Genomic DNA, 17,494 nt, shown 5'->3' on the forward strand with positions numbered 1-17,494 from the left:
GAGAGAGAGAGAGAGAGAGAGAGAGAGAGAGAGAGAGAGAGAGAGAGAGAGAGAGAACAAATATGAAAGTAGGAGAGATAGTGGGTGAGAGCATAAGAGTGGATAGTAATTAGGGGAAGGGCTAGGCAATTAACCAAAAAAAAAAAAACGACATTATTTAGAAGCAGTTGTAGATCTGCTATTCTCCCTATTTTCTTTTAGAATCGTGCGTTAATCATAATCGAAAGTTTGAAATAATCGTGATATTGATTTGAAGTGATATCACCCGGCCCTAATTAGGGGTGAGGCCGAGTATGCTCGTGTAAAGCGAGGCAGAGAATGGAAGAGAGAGCGAGGAAGAGACTGCCGGGAGGGGTGGGAGGGGGTGTGGGTGGTGGAACAAGCAGAGAGTGGGGGAGCTTGCTGTAAAACCTTGACGGAACGGCCATTTTATCGCCCTGGACCACTTCCTAGACGAGAAAGCCGAGAAATATGTTTTTCACTCTTCTCTCATTCTCCGCCATAATAAAAGAATCAAAGAATATTGCCTCTGAAGTCTTCCACAGTTCCTGGAATGGCAGCCACGGATCAGATGACCTCACACATTGTTCCATTTCTGTGATTTCATTCTCCTTTCAACATCTCAGACCGCGGAGTGCGCTGGGGGGGTCAGAGGAGGGAGTCATAGGTTGGGGTCAACGGTCATTGTCGGGGAGTCTCCCCTGAAGGCAGCTCCAACTGGCAAACAGGGTAATAATAAACGTTTGGCGTGTTGAGTTTCTGACCCCGCCAGCCAGTCCCATGAGGTAAGACCAAGAACTTCAGCTCCTGTACTCAATAGACACACACACGCACAAGCGCGTGCACACAAACACAAACACACACACACATGTAAACATACATGCACGCGTACATACTAATATGCCTGTAGGCAAATACGGACACACCCATAAAGAAACACGCACACATACGCAGTTCAGAATAGAAAAAAATATGGCAGCCATCTTGTTTAATCCCAGGCCTGGCTTGGGGGATCGTTTGTTTTTGTGTTCGACATCTACTGTAGCCGCGAGACAGCGGAGAGAGAGAGGTCAGCCCTGAAAGAAGCTCCAAAGACTCAACAAACATTATGAAATTGTAATTTGTTATAAAAGGCTTTGTGGGATAAAATGCTGTGAAACTAGTAATCTCTCTGGTTATTTTTCCAGCCCTGAGGGTGCTTTCCCATCCGCTCTACGCAGGCTTCTTCACATTACAGTACAGTACACATGCAAACGTGATAGCCAACACACACAACACACACAAACATGCACACAGATGCACACAAACATATATACAGTACCCACTCTCCAGGATTGACATACACACACATACACACAGAAATGCACACAAAATTGCGCCCGCACGCGTACACACACACACACACACACACACACACACACACACACACACACACACACACACACACACACACACACACACACACACACACACACACACACACACACACACACACACACACACACACACATCTAAAGTATCTAAAGGTCCGATCTCAATTATTTCCCGTCAAAAACACATGGAAAAAGCAAAAACCGTAATGCATGATTATATCAGCAGTTTATAACCAATTTTAACCAACAATATCATGAAATGCTAAATCTATATGCTAGACTCCTAGTTTCATTTAAATGAATGGGCGATCATGCCATGCTTGGATGCCATCTCCAGTTATGTTATACCTCCATGCTAGACACTAGAGAGCAAAAATTACTCTATTGAATGTAAATAAACATGTCAGACTATGCTGATCTTTTTTTCTAAAGCGAAACAGACAAAATATGTTGTTGTTGTTTTACTTTTGGACCGACGTGACACCTAGACAGGTCATGGTACTCGTCAAAGTGCAAATCAGACCTCAGGGCTGGGTTAAAAGAAAATCAGTCGGAGTGTGGAGGTTGGAAGCTCTGTTGTGGTTCAACCACAAGGTGGTGCACGGTGGCGCAGTCGGTAGTGCTGTCGCCTCACAGCTAGAAGGTGGGCCTGATGGAGGGGAAAGGAACGCTACGTCCTACCGGGGAAACTCCCCCCTGTCAGGTGATAAGAAGCGGTCTGCTAACTCCTCATGCGTTGAAGGAAGCATGAGTTCAGTTCGGGGCTCTCCCCAGGCTGGCAGAGGCAGAGTAGCGCCCAGGATTACAAGCTTAGGCATTGGCACTGGGTGAAAAAAATTGGGTTACAAAATCGTGGTATATATATATATATATATATATATATATATATATATATATATATATATATATATATATATAAATATATACTATATACTTAGAAATCCGGAAGTTGGACACTCACGAAAAGCCATTTGACCTAGTTTTTAATCATAACTCTATCCCTTACCCTAGAATTAACCATAAACAATCTAACCCTTACCCTACCCTTAACGCTATTTATGCCTAACCCTAACCTTATGAAATTGCATTAAAATCTAATCATTTTGGGGGACACCAATGTTGTCCACAAACAGAACAGAGGAGAGGAGAGGAGAACAGAATAGAACAGAGGAGAGGAGAGGAGAGGAGAACAGAATAGAACAGAGGGGAGGAGAACAGAACAGAACAGAACAGAACAGAACAGAACAGAACAGAACAGAACAGAACAGAGAAGAGGAGAACAGAGGAGAGGAGAGGAGAGGAGAGAAGAGGAGAACAGAACAGAGTAGAACAGAGGAGAGGAGGAGAACAAATGAGAAGGTCCAGAGAAGACCAGAGTGCTGAAAGCATCGTTAAACCGGTGACAGATCTCTGGCACACAACGAGCCATGATTACCGTGGTAACAACACTATGTGGAGTCACTGTGACAGCCAGGCCCATAAGGGGAACATGTGTGTGTGTGTGTGTGTCTGTGTGTGTGTGTGTGTGTGTGTGTGTGTGTGTGTGTGTGTGTGTGTGTGTCTGTGTGTGCGCGTGAGAGAGAGTGTGTCGTTTTTAGGTGCTCACGTCTGCACACTTGTTTGCGACGGTACGCGCGTGCGTGCGACTGTCGGTGAGCGTGCACGTGTGCGCTCAGCACTCATTAGTGGAAAGCCTCGGTGCAGACTAGCTCCAGTTACAGTAGTAAACGCTGCCTTTGAACTTTTAATAGAGCCCTGAAACCCAACCAGGCCTTAAAAAACACAGATCTGCAGAATAAAAATAAAAGAAAAAAAACACTAAATAGAGAGGAAGAGCAAAGAAACAGTGGAGGAGCGCTGATGGAAAGAAAGATAACATTTAGAATAAGAGGTTAGGAATGATGGAGAATGATCCGAGACTGGTTTTGTTTAGAGTTTTATCAGAGGTAGTCACGCTACTTTAGGGTCATATTATAGGTTGCTCAGTCAACATGGTTTGACCAGGCTGAGGGCTGAGCTTTTCTATTAGGCCTATCAACACCAATGAAGCACACCATATAAACACACACACACACACACACACACACACACACACACACACACACACACACACACACACACACACACACACACACACACACACACACACACACACACACACACACACACACACCTGCTGACCTGCCTCACAGACAGGCAGCTGCATACACCAGTCGCAATACTTGCTAACGAGGAGGAAGTGTTCCTGGCTTCTAAAGCAGATCTATTTGAAATATGCATGCACGCACGCACGCACACACGCACACACACACACACACACACACACACACACACACACACACACACACACACACACACACACACACATACATTCATGCACACACACAGGCATGCATGCATGCCAGTGCTCCAGATTGCACCCATTTTGTGTGCTAAACTAAAAATGTTGATTGGTCACACCAGTGCACCTTACATTTAGCAGGTCTGTCTAGTGTCTACAGTATATGTGTGTATGTTTGGGTGCACCTAACTTATATGCTGGTGGTGTACCTACATGAAAATGTTAGGCATACCAGTGCAACTAATTAAAAAGTTAGTCTGGAGCCCTGCACGCACGCACGCACGCACACACACACACACACACACACACACACACACACACACACACACACACACACACACACACACACACACACACACACACACACACACACACACACACACACACACACACACACACACACACACACACACACACACACACACACACACACACAATGCGCACATTATTACATTATTCAGACCATGCACCTGTGCACATGCCTGCTGGACACAAGCATTAGAAGGAGCTGTGTGTGTGCGCATACAGGTGTGTGTGTGTGTGTGTGTGTGTGTGTGTGTGTGTGTGTGTGTGTGTGTGTGTGTGTGTGTGTGTGTGTGTGTGTGTGTGTGTGTGTGTGTGTGTGTGTGTGTGTGTGTGTGTGTGTGTGTACATTGATTTGAAGTCACTCAAGCATTGCAATTAACAGATGTTGGCTCTTTACAAGCTCTTTACAGCAGGCACAGGTGTGTGTGTGTGTGTGTGTGTGTGTGTGTGTGTGTGTGTGTGTGTGTGTGTGTGTGTGTGTGTGTGTGTGTGTGTGTGTAGACATTTATAAGTAGTGGGTATATATAGACACTTACATGTAATAATGACATCAGTAAACATCCTGTTATTGTTTTGCACTAACTGACTAGCTGCCTGACTGATCGTCACTGTCAGGCAGCTTTTTTCATAAATGAATGCAATTTTTAATACTTTTGAATATGAATCCTGAAAAGTAACAGTTTCCACCCGACAGAGACGATTTGTGTACTGTGGTTTGCAGTAAAACTTTGTCAAGTCCACTTGGTTGACCAGAGTCCCTCAGGGCTGACTGTAGTAGTGTATTTTCTGTTTTCTGTTATTGTGGGGAAAGCTTTTGCTGGAAATAGCCGATCAACAAGCTCACAACGCGTCGCGCAAGCTTTCGCCACAATACGGATGCTAGGGTTTAAGTGGTTAAAATTAATATTATTTCATTGTTGACCAGTTAATAGCAGACTCTGGTAGCCTTATTGTATATTGACTATGGAAGCAATATTAAGCTACATATTTCAGTAAATCTTTTAATTCATACCCCGAACCCTGTCCTACATGAAGGTGTTGTGCGACGAATATAATAATTGTGCATTGTGGTGTGACTGTGAGCTTGTAGAGCTGCTATGTTTGGCGCATAACACTGTCACACGAAAAAGTATAAATGCAGGCTTTAACCGCACCGGTCACATTAGAGTTGAGCAAACCCAGTTGAGTCAGGTTGTGTGGGACTGAAGGAAGGGGTTGAGGCGCTGTGGACAGGACTGTTTATTTGACTAGGAGCTGTTTACAGAGACTAGGTCTGCGGAGAGCTGAGGGACAGCATGAGAAAATACTTCTGCAGGCTGGACTGACGGACATACAGACAACCCACTGCTGCTGATGTCCACTATCAGTAGGCTACACAGACCACAGCTAACTGTGAACCAACTGGGAAGCACACAGCTGAAGCCTCAGCTATACTTAGTTGCGTGCCGATGTCGTGCTCAGTAAATAGCAGATCTACAAGCTCACAACGCATCACAAATGTGACACGTTTTGTGAGCTTGTCGATCTGCTATTTATGGCATGCAACACCAGCGTGCAGCTAAGTACGCAACATGGTCTGGTCTCTCCCTGTCATGGGAGACTCTCAGAACCTTCAGACAGAACTCCAAGCTGTTCATTGTATAACCATACTGAAATAAGCACAATATTCTCCACTTGAACTTCTACATAGCCCAAGTGAAAAAAAAATGTATTTTTTTTGTGCTAAAGTATACTTTTAGCACAATAAGTATGTTAATTGTCAATTTGAACTTTTGTCAAAGCATACTAACAATGCATTTTTTGCTAAAATATATTTAGCAAATATAATCAGAGTGCATTCAAAAATATATTTCTACAATGCACATTAAATGTCAACATGAATTAATTTGTCATTTAGCACATTTGTTAAAAGTGAACTAAACAAAAATATATATTTAATTAAATAAAAATGTACTTTTCAAAAGTCTATTCATATACTGTTTAATTTTAGTTTAACTTAAGTACATTTAATGTTAAATATATTTTTAATTATTATATTTTAAGTGCTTTTAAAGTATATTCATCGCTAATTATCCTCAATATGCACTTATTTTAAGATATAATATAATATGCTTATTAAAAGTATACTTTTCACAAAAACTATTTAAAATATGTTTAAGTATATATTTTTGTAAGTATGTTAATGCCTATTGTATTGAAATTTCACTCAAGTACTACTTCGTAAAAGTACACTTTTCATCAGTGCATTTATAGTATAAGGCTGGAAAAATATACTGAAAAAGCATTATACTTAATGTTTGCTTTAGTATACTTTATAAGTATACTATTTATAAATATGTTCCCGGATGCTATTAGTAATATACTTTTTAACATTATACTTCTAATATACTTATTTTAAAGTGCATTCAAAACATATTTCTATGAAGCATATTAAATGTTAACATAAATTAATTTGTAATTTAGGACATTTGTGAAAAGTGTACTAAACAAAAAATATATATTTAATTAAATAAAAATGTACTTTTCAAAAGTCTATTCATATACTGTTTAATTGTTGTTTAACTTAAGTACATTTAATGTTAAATATGTTTTAAATGATTATATTTTAAGTGCTTTTAAAGTATATTCATAGCAAATTATCCTCAATATGCACTTATTTTAAGATATACTATAATATGCTTATTAAAAGTATACTTTTCACAAAAACTATTTAAAATATGTTCAAGTATATATCTTTGTAAGTATGTTAATGCCTATTTTATTAAAGTTTCACTTAAGTACTACTTCGTAAAAGTACAATTTTCATCAGTGTATTTATAGTACAAGGCTGAAAAAATATACTGAAAAGGGCATTATACTTAGAGTTTGCTTTAGTATACTTTATAAGTATACTATTTATGAATATGTTCCCGGATGCTATTAGTAATATACTTCTTAACATTATACTTGTAATATACTTGTTTTAAAGTGCATTCAATATATATTTATACAAAGCACATTAAATACTAACATAAATTAATTTGTAATTTAGCATTAAAAAAAAAGTTTACTAATGTGCTTTGTAAAAAATACATTTTGAATGCACTTTAAAACAAGTATATTACAAGTATAATTTTAAGAAGTACATTACTCCTGGATGCTATTAGTAATATACTTCTTAATATTATACTAGTAATATACTTGTTTTAAAGTGCATTTAATATATATTTCTACAAAGCACATTAGTAAACTTAAAAAGAAATGTGCTAAATTACAATTACATTTATGTTAGTATTTAATGTGCTTTGTAGAAATATATATTGAATGCACTTTAAAACAAGTATATTACTAGTATAATATTAAGAAGTATATTACTAATAGCATCCAGGAACATATTCAAAATAGTATACTTAAAAAGTGTACTAAAGCAAACTTTAAGTATAATGCTTTTTCAGTATATTTTTTCAGCCTTATACTATAAATGCACTGAAGAAAAGTGTACTTTTAGGAAGTAGTACTTAAGTGAAACTTCAATAAAATAGACATTAACATACTTACAAAAATATATACTTGAACATATTTTAAATAGTTTTTGTGAAAACTATACTTTTAATAAGCATATTATAGTATATCTTAAAATAAATGCATATTGAGGATAATCTACTATAAATATACTGTAAGCACATATACTATAATCATTTAAAATATATTTAACATTAAATGTACTTAAGTTAAACAAAAATTAAACATTATATGAATACACTTTTGAAAAGCACATTTTTATTTAATCAAATATACATATATATATACTTTAATTACAATACTTACAGTATCTGAAGTACACTTTTGCTGATGTCATTAAAGTATACTATCATTACATTTATGGTGGCTAGAGGAAGTCCATTTCCCAGCATGCGCCCCAGTGCGTGCTGGGAAATGTGTGTTATTGTTCCTATTTGTGTTATTATTTGAATATGGGAATGCATAGTGGGGTTATGCTATGGGTCATTGAGTTTAGTGTTTTGTTGTGGTGCTATTTGGTGATTTATGGTATTTTATGTAATTTGTTAGTAAAACCATGAATTAAATGTCTGTTTGTTTAGTCAGTCTCTCTCCCCTTTTCCCATCCTTACATATAATGTGAGTGTGTTGTTGATGGTTGCGAGAGTTGTCATTGCTCTTACAGACAACTAAACCACAAGCCTCCACGTTACATTGCAAAAAATATTAAATTTAATTTCCCAGAAGTATATTGAATATACTCATTTGTACTTTTAATACATTCAATTTAAAATGTTATTTTGGAAAGACTTAAGTTGTACTAAAGATATGCTAAAACATATTTATTGTACTTGTATGTACTCCCCCCCCAAAATACAATGTCATTACAAATATACTTACAGTATCTCAAGTACACTTTTGCTGATGTCATTAAAGTATACTATCATTACATTTATAGTGCAATACCAATACATATCAATTACTAAATAACTATATACTGAGTATATAGAAATTATGTTTAAAATATACTATCAATGTATTACAAAAATATTTGGAGTATAAAATAAATGAATTTGAAGTATGTTTTTAATAGTTTCAAGTATACTATCAATTTATTTCAAATATACTTGGAGTGTTAAAACAATTAATTTGAAGTATGCTTTTAATAGTTTCAAGTATACTATCAATGTATTACACATATAATTGGAGTATACAATAAATTAATTTGAAGTATGCTTTTAATAGTTGCAAGTATACTATCAATTTATTACAAATATATTTGGAGTGTTAAAACAATGAATTTGAAGTATAATTTTAATAGTTTCAAGTATACTATCAATGTATTACAAATATAATTGGAGTATACAATACATTTATTTGAAGTATGCTTTTAATAGTTTCAAGTACATTATTAATGTAATAATAATGTAGTTAAACTATGACAATAATGTGCTAAAATATACTTTCGATGTAATAATAGTATATTTTACATTCACTAACTGTGTACTTTTAGTTAATTTGAGTTGTAGTTTAAATGCATTATTATCCCAAATTTAAATTGTGTTATTTTGGAAAGACTTAAGTTGTACTTAGTATATTAAAAGTTGAACTAAAGATATTCTGAAACATATCTGTAATATACTTTTATGTACTTTCCCCTCCCAAAAAAATACAATTTAATTACAAATATACTTATAGTATCTGAAGTACAGTTTTGCTGATGTCATTAAAGTGTACTATCATTCAATTTATAGTGTATTACCAATACATATCAAGTACTAAATAAATAAATATAGAGTACATAGCAATTATGCTTAAAATATACTTTCAATGTAATAATAGTATATTCTAAATTAACTAACTGTACATTTAGTTAAATTGAGTTGTAGTTTAAATACATTATTATTACATTGAAAGTATATTTTAGCACATTTGGATTGTAGTTTAAATACTTTATTATTACATTGATAGTATACTTGAAACTATTAAAAGTATACTTCACATTCATTTATTTTATACTCCCAGTACATTTGTAATACATTGATTGTATATTTTAAGTATAATTGCTATATACTCTATATATATTTATTTAGTACTTGATATGTATTTGTAATGCACTATAAATGTAATGAAAGTATACTTCAGCAATTGTACTTCAGATAAGTACATTTGTAATTAAATTGTATTTTTTTGGGGGGGGAAAGTACATAAAAGTATATTAAAGATATGTTTTAGCATATATTTAGTTCAACTTTTAATATACTAAGTACTACTTAAGTCTTTCCAAAATAAGACAATTTAAATGTAATTTATAAAAAGTACAAAAATAGTATATTAAGTATACTTCTGAAAAATATATTTAGTATATTTTTTTTTCACTTGGGAGTTAATACCTCTGTGTTAATGTAACCCTGATAGTGTATTATATGGTGTTCTGTGAGCCACCCTGTTGATCAGTCAGAATCCATCTTTCTGCCTTTATTTTCTAATATAATCTGTCATTATTATTATTATTATTATAATAGCAATTAGCTAGAATTAAATTAATTTGCTCATGTATATTATATATTTTTTATATTATTATTGATATTGCAATTATTAGGCCAAATTCAATTAATTTGTTGTGAATTATTATCTTTGCTGTTATTAGTATTATCATTATAATAATAATAATATGAATATAGATAGGCCTAAACAAAGAGAGACTCAACTTTTATTCCAGTATATCGTGCATCCTCAGAATGCCTATACTCTGCACTAAATACTGACGCTCACATTGGATTTACCCTATGACATGTTTAGTTTAATTAGGTAATCCCGTCATTTGGATTGTGAAATGTATAAATAAATATATATAGATAGGCTATTGCAGGAGATAGATGAACAAACAGACAGACAGACGGATTATATTCAATAAATACACTGAATGCATAAAAATGCAAGTAGTCTAAATAAATACAGAGCCTAGATAATATACATTATATAAGGTGCAGTTAGTGATTTTCATTTGATTTTGTTAAAATAAGTGATAAATAGCTCTATATTGTGATAGTAATCATTGAATGTTTGTTCCGTAACAGGGTCTCCCATGTCTCTCCAGCCCTTTGGTAAACAGAAAATAAACTTTCAGTCCAAGATAACAATTTTATCCAAATAGGATAAAGAACTAATCCTACTGATAGAGAAATAATCTAGTGAAATTGAAAGTGATGACACAAAGAAATGAGCAGACACATTTGACAAATTTGAAGCTGATAAATATGTAGGTTACTCTCTCCTGAAATTAAATTGGTGACCCACCTGAAATGTTATTTTCTGTAATTGGACAGGGACACTGGCACCCCTGTTACTGGACAAACAATAGCCCAGTCGTTCTCAAAGTGGGGTCCGGGGACCCCCAGGGGTCCTTGGAGGGGTCAGTCCCCAGCTAAATGTGTTACAGCATCACAATCATTTTAACCACTTTATCCATTTAGCCTATTGCCTTTACTCAAGGCGCTGCAAGCTTGTTGTAAATCTGCTATTTTTTTTTTACATTTTGAAAAATCTCGAAAATGTTTGGAAAATGTATAATAATTTTCAAAAGAAAAAAAAAGTTTTACACAAATCTTCTCTTATGGGGGTCGGTCTCTGGCGCAAAACATTTTCAGATGGGGGTCCGCGGCCAAATAAATGGATTAGATGCATGCGGGCTGTAGCCTACAGGTTGTGCACAGACCCAGTGTCCCTCTGATGAGGTGATGATGAGCTATTGGTTTAACAACCTATAAAACCCGCTCACCGGAAGAGTCCGAATTACGAGCGCGGAGGAAAAACACGTGCATTTATTGTGTTTTCTCATCCTATCATCAGCATATGTTAATTGGTTTAACGCGAGGGGATTTTCAAGCGTGTATAAAACGGGGCGAGCTCTTTGATGCGGCATGGGCTGACTCAAAACTCCATCTTCATTTATTCTGCTGACAGATAGGTTCTCTGCATGCTGCAAGTTTTATAACGCCTTTTTATCCAATCAAATAAAAAATAATAAAAAAAAGTTTTTAAAAAAAATCGTTTGAAACGCATGAGTGGAATAAACGCAATCAAATCAATATGAGATTTATTGCGACGGGTGGGTTCAGACAGAGTCTGGACTGGAGATGTCTTGGACAATGTGGAAATAAAACTGCCATAAAAAAAAAAGTTCTCGGGCCTTGATTGCGGTCTGCGCACAGAGGCATGGTGATGGAGGCCTTCCAACACGACCAAGTTCATTACTTCATCAGAGAGAGAGAGAGAGAGAGAGAGAGAGAGAGAGAGAGAGGTGGGGGGGGGGGGAGAGAGAGAGGGGGGAGGAGGGAGAGAGAGAGGTGGAGAGAGAGAGAGAATGTAGGAGAGGAGGCATTTTAAATGTGCCAGTCGGTTTTTCCCTGCGCGAACGACCACACGCTCAATTCTGACTCTCCATATCTGCTCCTCTGATCACTTTGAAGATTTAAAAATGGCCCTTTCATGCTTTCTTTCTTCTTTGCATCTCTCTCTCTCTCTCTCTCTCTCTCTCTCTCTCTCTCTCTCTCTCTCTCTCTCTCTCTCTCTCTCTCTCTCTCTAAAAAGATGGCCCCCCTCCAGGAGTCCAGAGACATCGGTTATGAAAATAGCCTGTTCTGTTCTGTTCTGTTCCGTACTGTTCTGTTCCGTACTGTTCCGTTCCGTCCTGCTGCACCATAGCGCTGCATCCCTGTTGGCCGGGGCTCTGCATCGCAGCTAGGGTTTCACAGAGCATAGGCCTACCGGGGGACCGGCGTAACCCGAGACAATGACAACAAATAGGGCCTTGTATTTTTAGCTTGTGATTATAAAGCTCGTTTCACAGTTTAATACTCGGAGGAAATCAAACAAACTTTGTTGTTTAAAGAAATGAACGGCAAGAACCGGATAAAAATCTTCGACGTTCCCAGATGTCCTTGTTGCCAGACATAATCAGGCGGCCTATTGAGGCCTAAGATCACAAGAACACGACTGACTGCACTGACATCAACTGCAAAGTGCATTATTAGCCCATAACTTGTAATGGGCCTATAGCCTACACCAAGTAACCAACAATTAATAATCCTTCCTTTGTTTATGAATATAGGCTACCCGTATTTTTCAGTATTTCATCAAACACCTATAGCAAAATGATTTAGGTAGACCCAATCCTATATTGGCCTCCAGCTGTTATGTGATATGCAAACATATGGTACAATTATTTGACCTAAATGCCAGAGATTGGACTGTTTTAAAAAGTATATATATATATATATATATATAGTCTACATTTATATTTTTTTCTAAGTATAGGCCCATATTGTCCCTAAAAACGTTAGGCTACTTTTGAGGCACTGTAAAGCTTCAAAGGTATAGGCTACAGAATGAATTGATAGCAAATATACTGTAGTAAAGCCGTTTGCATAAAGGAAAATAAAAACCTATGTCTCATTCATAGAGCATCAAATGAGTTAGTTAGGCTCACAATATCTACTTGCTTTGGCTTTCCTCCCCATCGTCAAGGTCACAACGTTAAAATGGGCCTATCTAATAATTATTTTTATTATTAGAATATAATAGGTATAACAATAATAAATAATCAATTGTAATATAAAAATACAATTAGAAATCATCTTCTGTAGGTAACCATTGAAGACGCTCTCAATAGCCTACTTTTTGATATGCTTATAACCAGATAAATCATCATAGCCTAATGTAATGAATAAATAATGGTTCTAAAGACGACCATCTAGACTGATTGATTGATTGATTGATGTAGTTTATTTAGAAAGACATGAGAATAGTACATGACAGTACATAACAGTACATGGAAGTACAAATTCACAATACAAGGTCTACTAAACTGGAAACCCTCATTAAGCATTACGCTTGTTTAAGATGAGGACCCCATGCACACACCCCATGCAGACTCTGTAGGAAACATTATTTAGTCAAAGTCCAGTTGAGTGTCCCACAGACAGCCTAACAAAGCCTGTCTGTTTATCTCAGTGGTCAGCATCAACGCATTAAAATGCTTTGTCTGCCACCTACAGACCAAACCTAAGAATGACTGAACACAGGATAATTCTCCCTGTCACAGAGGGCAGCAGTGGTTGTCAAATTGGGGTCCGGGGACCCCCATGGGTGTTCCCCAGCTAAATTACTTAATATATAGTATAACAATTACTTGAACCACTCGAACCCTATTTTATACTAAGTGGCTATGACAAAAAGAAGAAAAAGAAAAACCTTGAACTTTGAATTATGTCGTAAAAAAATGGACTCTTGGGTTGCTTCCCTGCCTAAAATCGTTAGCCTCACAGCATAATTTCCTAATATAATATTTTGTTTACTCTACTCTCTAACACTGCTGATTCACCCTGCCTTATTGCCTATGTCCTCAGCCTATCAGAATGCTTTTACATTCCAAAATCACTGTCTGCCTATTATCTCTTTGACTTAGGCAGATATAAATATATAAAGGCAGATAAATATATTTTCTTTTCTGAAAACCTTAAAATGTGACTCAAGTATTTATAAGACTATGCGGCCTACCGAAATAGGGTAGCCTATTAGGGAACAATTGACACCTAATGTGTTAGCCTTCTGCTATTCAAATGGAATTTAACAATTCCTATAACCGTCTGATCCGTCCTTAAAATGCCTTTTTAGGGGAATAATATCCTCTTGCCTGCCATCTACTGACCAACGCAGGCGGACATTCAATGTTGTAGTCCTTTCAACGGACATGCCTACATATCCCACAATGCAACCGTCTTATTATTACCATAGCAGCGAAAGGTAGCATTATCCCGCGGCGCAGCCATGGATCGCCCTACTCGAGTGTTCGGTGCTGTAGCTGTACCTTCTTCTGCTGCTCGGGATGTGATCTATAACAACAAAGAGGTGGATGTGGAAGTGACCACACAGCACACGGCTCAGCGGCAGCGGGAGGTTCATGTGTCTGGAACAGCAGAGATCTGTTGTCCGGCAGACCGAGGATCTGTACGGATTACACTGAGCAACAGCAAGGAATCTGTGAATGACGTCACCAACAGCATCTCTCGGCGGATCGATTATATTTTACAAACACTCAGGTGAGGAAATCAAAAGTATAGTTATTAGCTGCTATACTGTACTGGTACGACTAAGTAACAGTAGGCTATTAGCAGTTAGCACCAGTAGCCTACTCCGAATTTCAGCAGTATTAATCATAGAGGTATAATATAAGGTATTAAAGGGATATTTCACTTTCAAAAAAACTTTTGGTCATTTTATCGTCTACTCAGGCTTTTGTGAGCCCCCCCGACAGTTTTTAAGTTGCTTGATTCAGTATTTAGATATTTGATATTCATTTTATCAGACACGCCCCCTTCCTATACAAACCCATTATAACTTCAAACTCCATTTTTAACATGTTAGATTCATCAAAAACACCCGTCCTTGGTTCTGGTGACTCACCCTGCCCCCCTAATACGCGAGGGGGCCGTGTTTTTTCGATAACTTTTTTCATTTATTTTTAATATTCTTTTTGGAAAATGAAATAAATTAAATACAATAAAAAAATTAAAAAAAATGAAAAAATTAATCGAAAAAACACGACCCCCTCACGTATTAGGAGGGCAGGGTGAGTCAGCAGAACCAAGGACAGGTGTTTTTTATGAATCTTACAGGTTAAAAATAGAGTTTGAAGTTATAATGGGTTTGTATAGGAAGGGGGCGTGTCTGATAAAATGATTATCAAATATCTAAATACTAAATTAAGCAACTAAAAAACGTTCTGGGGGGCTCACAAAAGCCTGAGTAGACGATAAAATTACCCAAAGTTTTTTTGAAAGTGAAATATCCCTTTAATAGCCCAGGGGTAGGCAACCATAGGCACGGGTGCCAACATTGGCACAGGGAATGGTGATCACTGGCAGACTGGCATAAGTGTGAGAGAGATGATTAAAACAAAAACAAAAACAAATAATATAAAATAAATTAATTCCCTTCACATATTTATGCAAATTACATCCTGCACAAAAAAATCTACATTAATTCAAACTCCTAACTCTGACTAGGGAGGGTGTCTGGGAGATAGGTGGGTTATTGCTCTAGTTTAATGATCATTACAATGTCCTGTGAAAGAAAATATTTAAAAATAATACAAAATAATAAAGGTTGTGATGTAGATGGACAATGAAAATCAGTTTGAAATATTTTATTTTTATGTGGTGTCACAATTAAACTTGACTTTGATATGGCACATGATCAAGAAAATAAAAACATGGCACTTCATGTCAAAAAGGTTGCCGACCCCTGGTATAGCCTATGCAAGACTAGTAGTCAAAAAGTATGAATTGCACTATACCATATTACATAGTGGAAAAAGTAAGCCAATAGGTCATGTATGGATAACGGTCGAGTGGGCACCTAAACATTGTGGGCACCTCAATGTTAAATTGTTTATGCCCAAGATGACACACACAATGTAGGAGATATAAAATATATATATATATATATATATAAATAATTTTACCATTATGTGTAACTCACTTTTGCCATTATAATTTAAGACAACACGAGGTGAAGGATGAGGACATCTCAGTGAGGCGACATCTCCACAGAGAAGATGATCTTTACCACATGGATGCAGAGGTAGAAGATGTGTATACACTATTGATCCATGGTGTCATCTGTGTGTGACTTTGCATATATGTATTCGAGAGAAAGCGATGGGGTTAAGTAATTTATATTTGACAAATGTGAAGTAGGTCCAATTGCATTTCAAAGAAAGAATTCCTCTGTTCTTGCAGGTCACAGCCAGTTTCTCAGACCAGGAGAAGATGGAGAAAGTGTGCAATGTTCTGTTGGAGAAACTGGACAAGAGTGTCTTCGTGGGACAACCACACTTCTACCATTCTGCTGAGTGCCTGAGTCAACTGAGGTGTGCACACCTGTGTAGACAGACACACTGCGGCATGACAGCTTAGTTAACAACACTGCAGAGCTCAAGTCAAGACCCTGATGCCAGATAGGAGTGTGGAGGGCAGCGATTCAGGAGTCCCGAGTTGGTGTTGGCTAGACCGCACTCTCGCATCGTACACCTTTGCACTTGCAAAAAAATAAATCCTGGCCAACAAATATGCAACAGTGGTTACCATTGTAATACCACACTTAACTCCTGCATCACATTTACAATTTATTGTGTTGTTATTGTAAACAGTGTTGATTACCAGCTGACAGCTACGCTTTCCGTGTAATTCTTGTACAGTTGCAATTACTTTCAGCTACAAGTCTTCAGAGTGCAGTCACAAAAATAGTCAAATTGCGCTTCATAAATACATGTAATTTTGTCCTCTTATCTTATGGCCTCATGTCTACATTTCCCTCCCTTCTTTCTGTTAATCATTGCACTTCCAGGACACGTGCCTGTGTGACTGCGGTTGAAAACGCCCAGCAGAAGGCCAGCGAGGTGTGTCACCTGTTGAGACAGAGCCTGGGTGTCCCTTTACAGCTCAGAGAGGAGGAGACCAAGGAGTGGAAGAGTGAGGAGGAGGAAGAGGAGAGAGACACAAATTTGGGAGGTGCCACCCAGGCACGAACCCCCCGCATACCCTCTGTGACAATCTTCTCCCGTGTGTCTGCAACCTTCAGCCTCCGACCCAGAGACAGACGAGCAGAGAAATTCTAAACATACACACGCACTTCCACCACAATGTAATTTACTTACCAAAACCTTTTGTATTTTAATAAAGCTTTATTGTACAAATCTATTTGTATCTAATGACGTTCGTTACATTTGTCAACTTGGAACAAACTTTGCATGTACCGGTAGATGATCTTCAGAGCTATATGCTTACTAACAGGAACAGACCGCTGTCGGTGGTCAGTAGCTATAGTCTCAGCTCAGCCATATGGCATACAAAAAGACAATTTTCCAGTAATTGTTTTATATTATGCGTATGTCTACATTTTGTCAAGTCATTAAACATTAACTTATGTT

The 17,494-nt window shown here is 37.0% G+C and overlaps 1 protein-coding gene across 1 annotated transcript; it reads left to right on the forward strand.

Annotated features, from left to right (window-relative positions):
- The first annotated feature begins 14,316 nt into the window (after positions 1-14,316).
- On the forward strand, positions 14,317-17,477 carry irak1bp1 (interleukin-1 receptor-associated kinase 1 binding protein 1). Its single transcript, XM_080454080.1, has 4 exons — positions 14,317-14,603; positions 16,065-16,146; positions 16,305-16,435; positions 16,912-17,477. Exons 1-4 carry the CDS (start codon positions 14,332-14,334, stop codon positions 17,180-17,182), a joined length of 756 nt encoding a protein of 251 aa, XP_080310206.1. The 5' UTR covers positions 14,317-14,331; the 3' UTR covers positions 17,183-17,477.
- Positions 17,478-17,494: the final 17 nt, after the last annotated feature.

Source organism: Gymnoscopelus braueri (assembly GCF_963280865.1).
Source record: "Gymnoscopelus braueri genome assembly, chromosome: 16".
Taxonomy (NCBI): Eukaryota; Metazoa; Chordata; class Actinopteri; order Myctophiformes; family Myctophidae; genus Gymnoscopelus; species Gymnoscopelus braueri.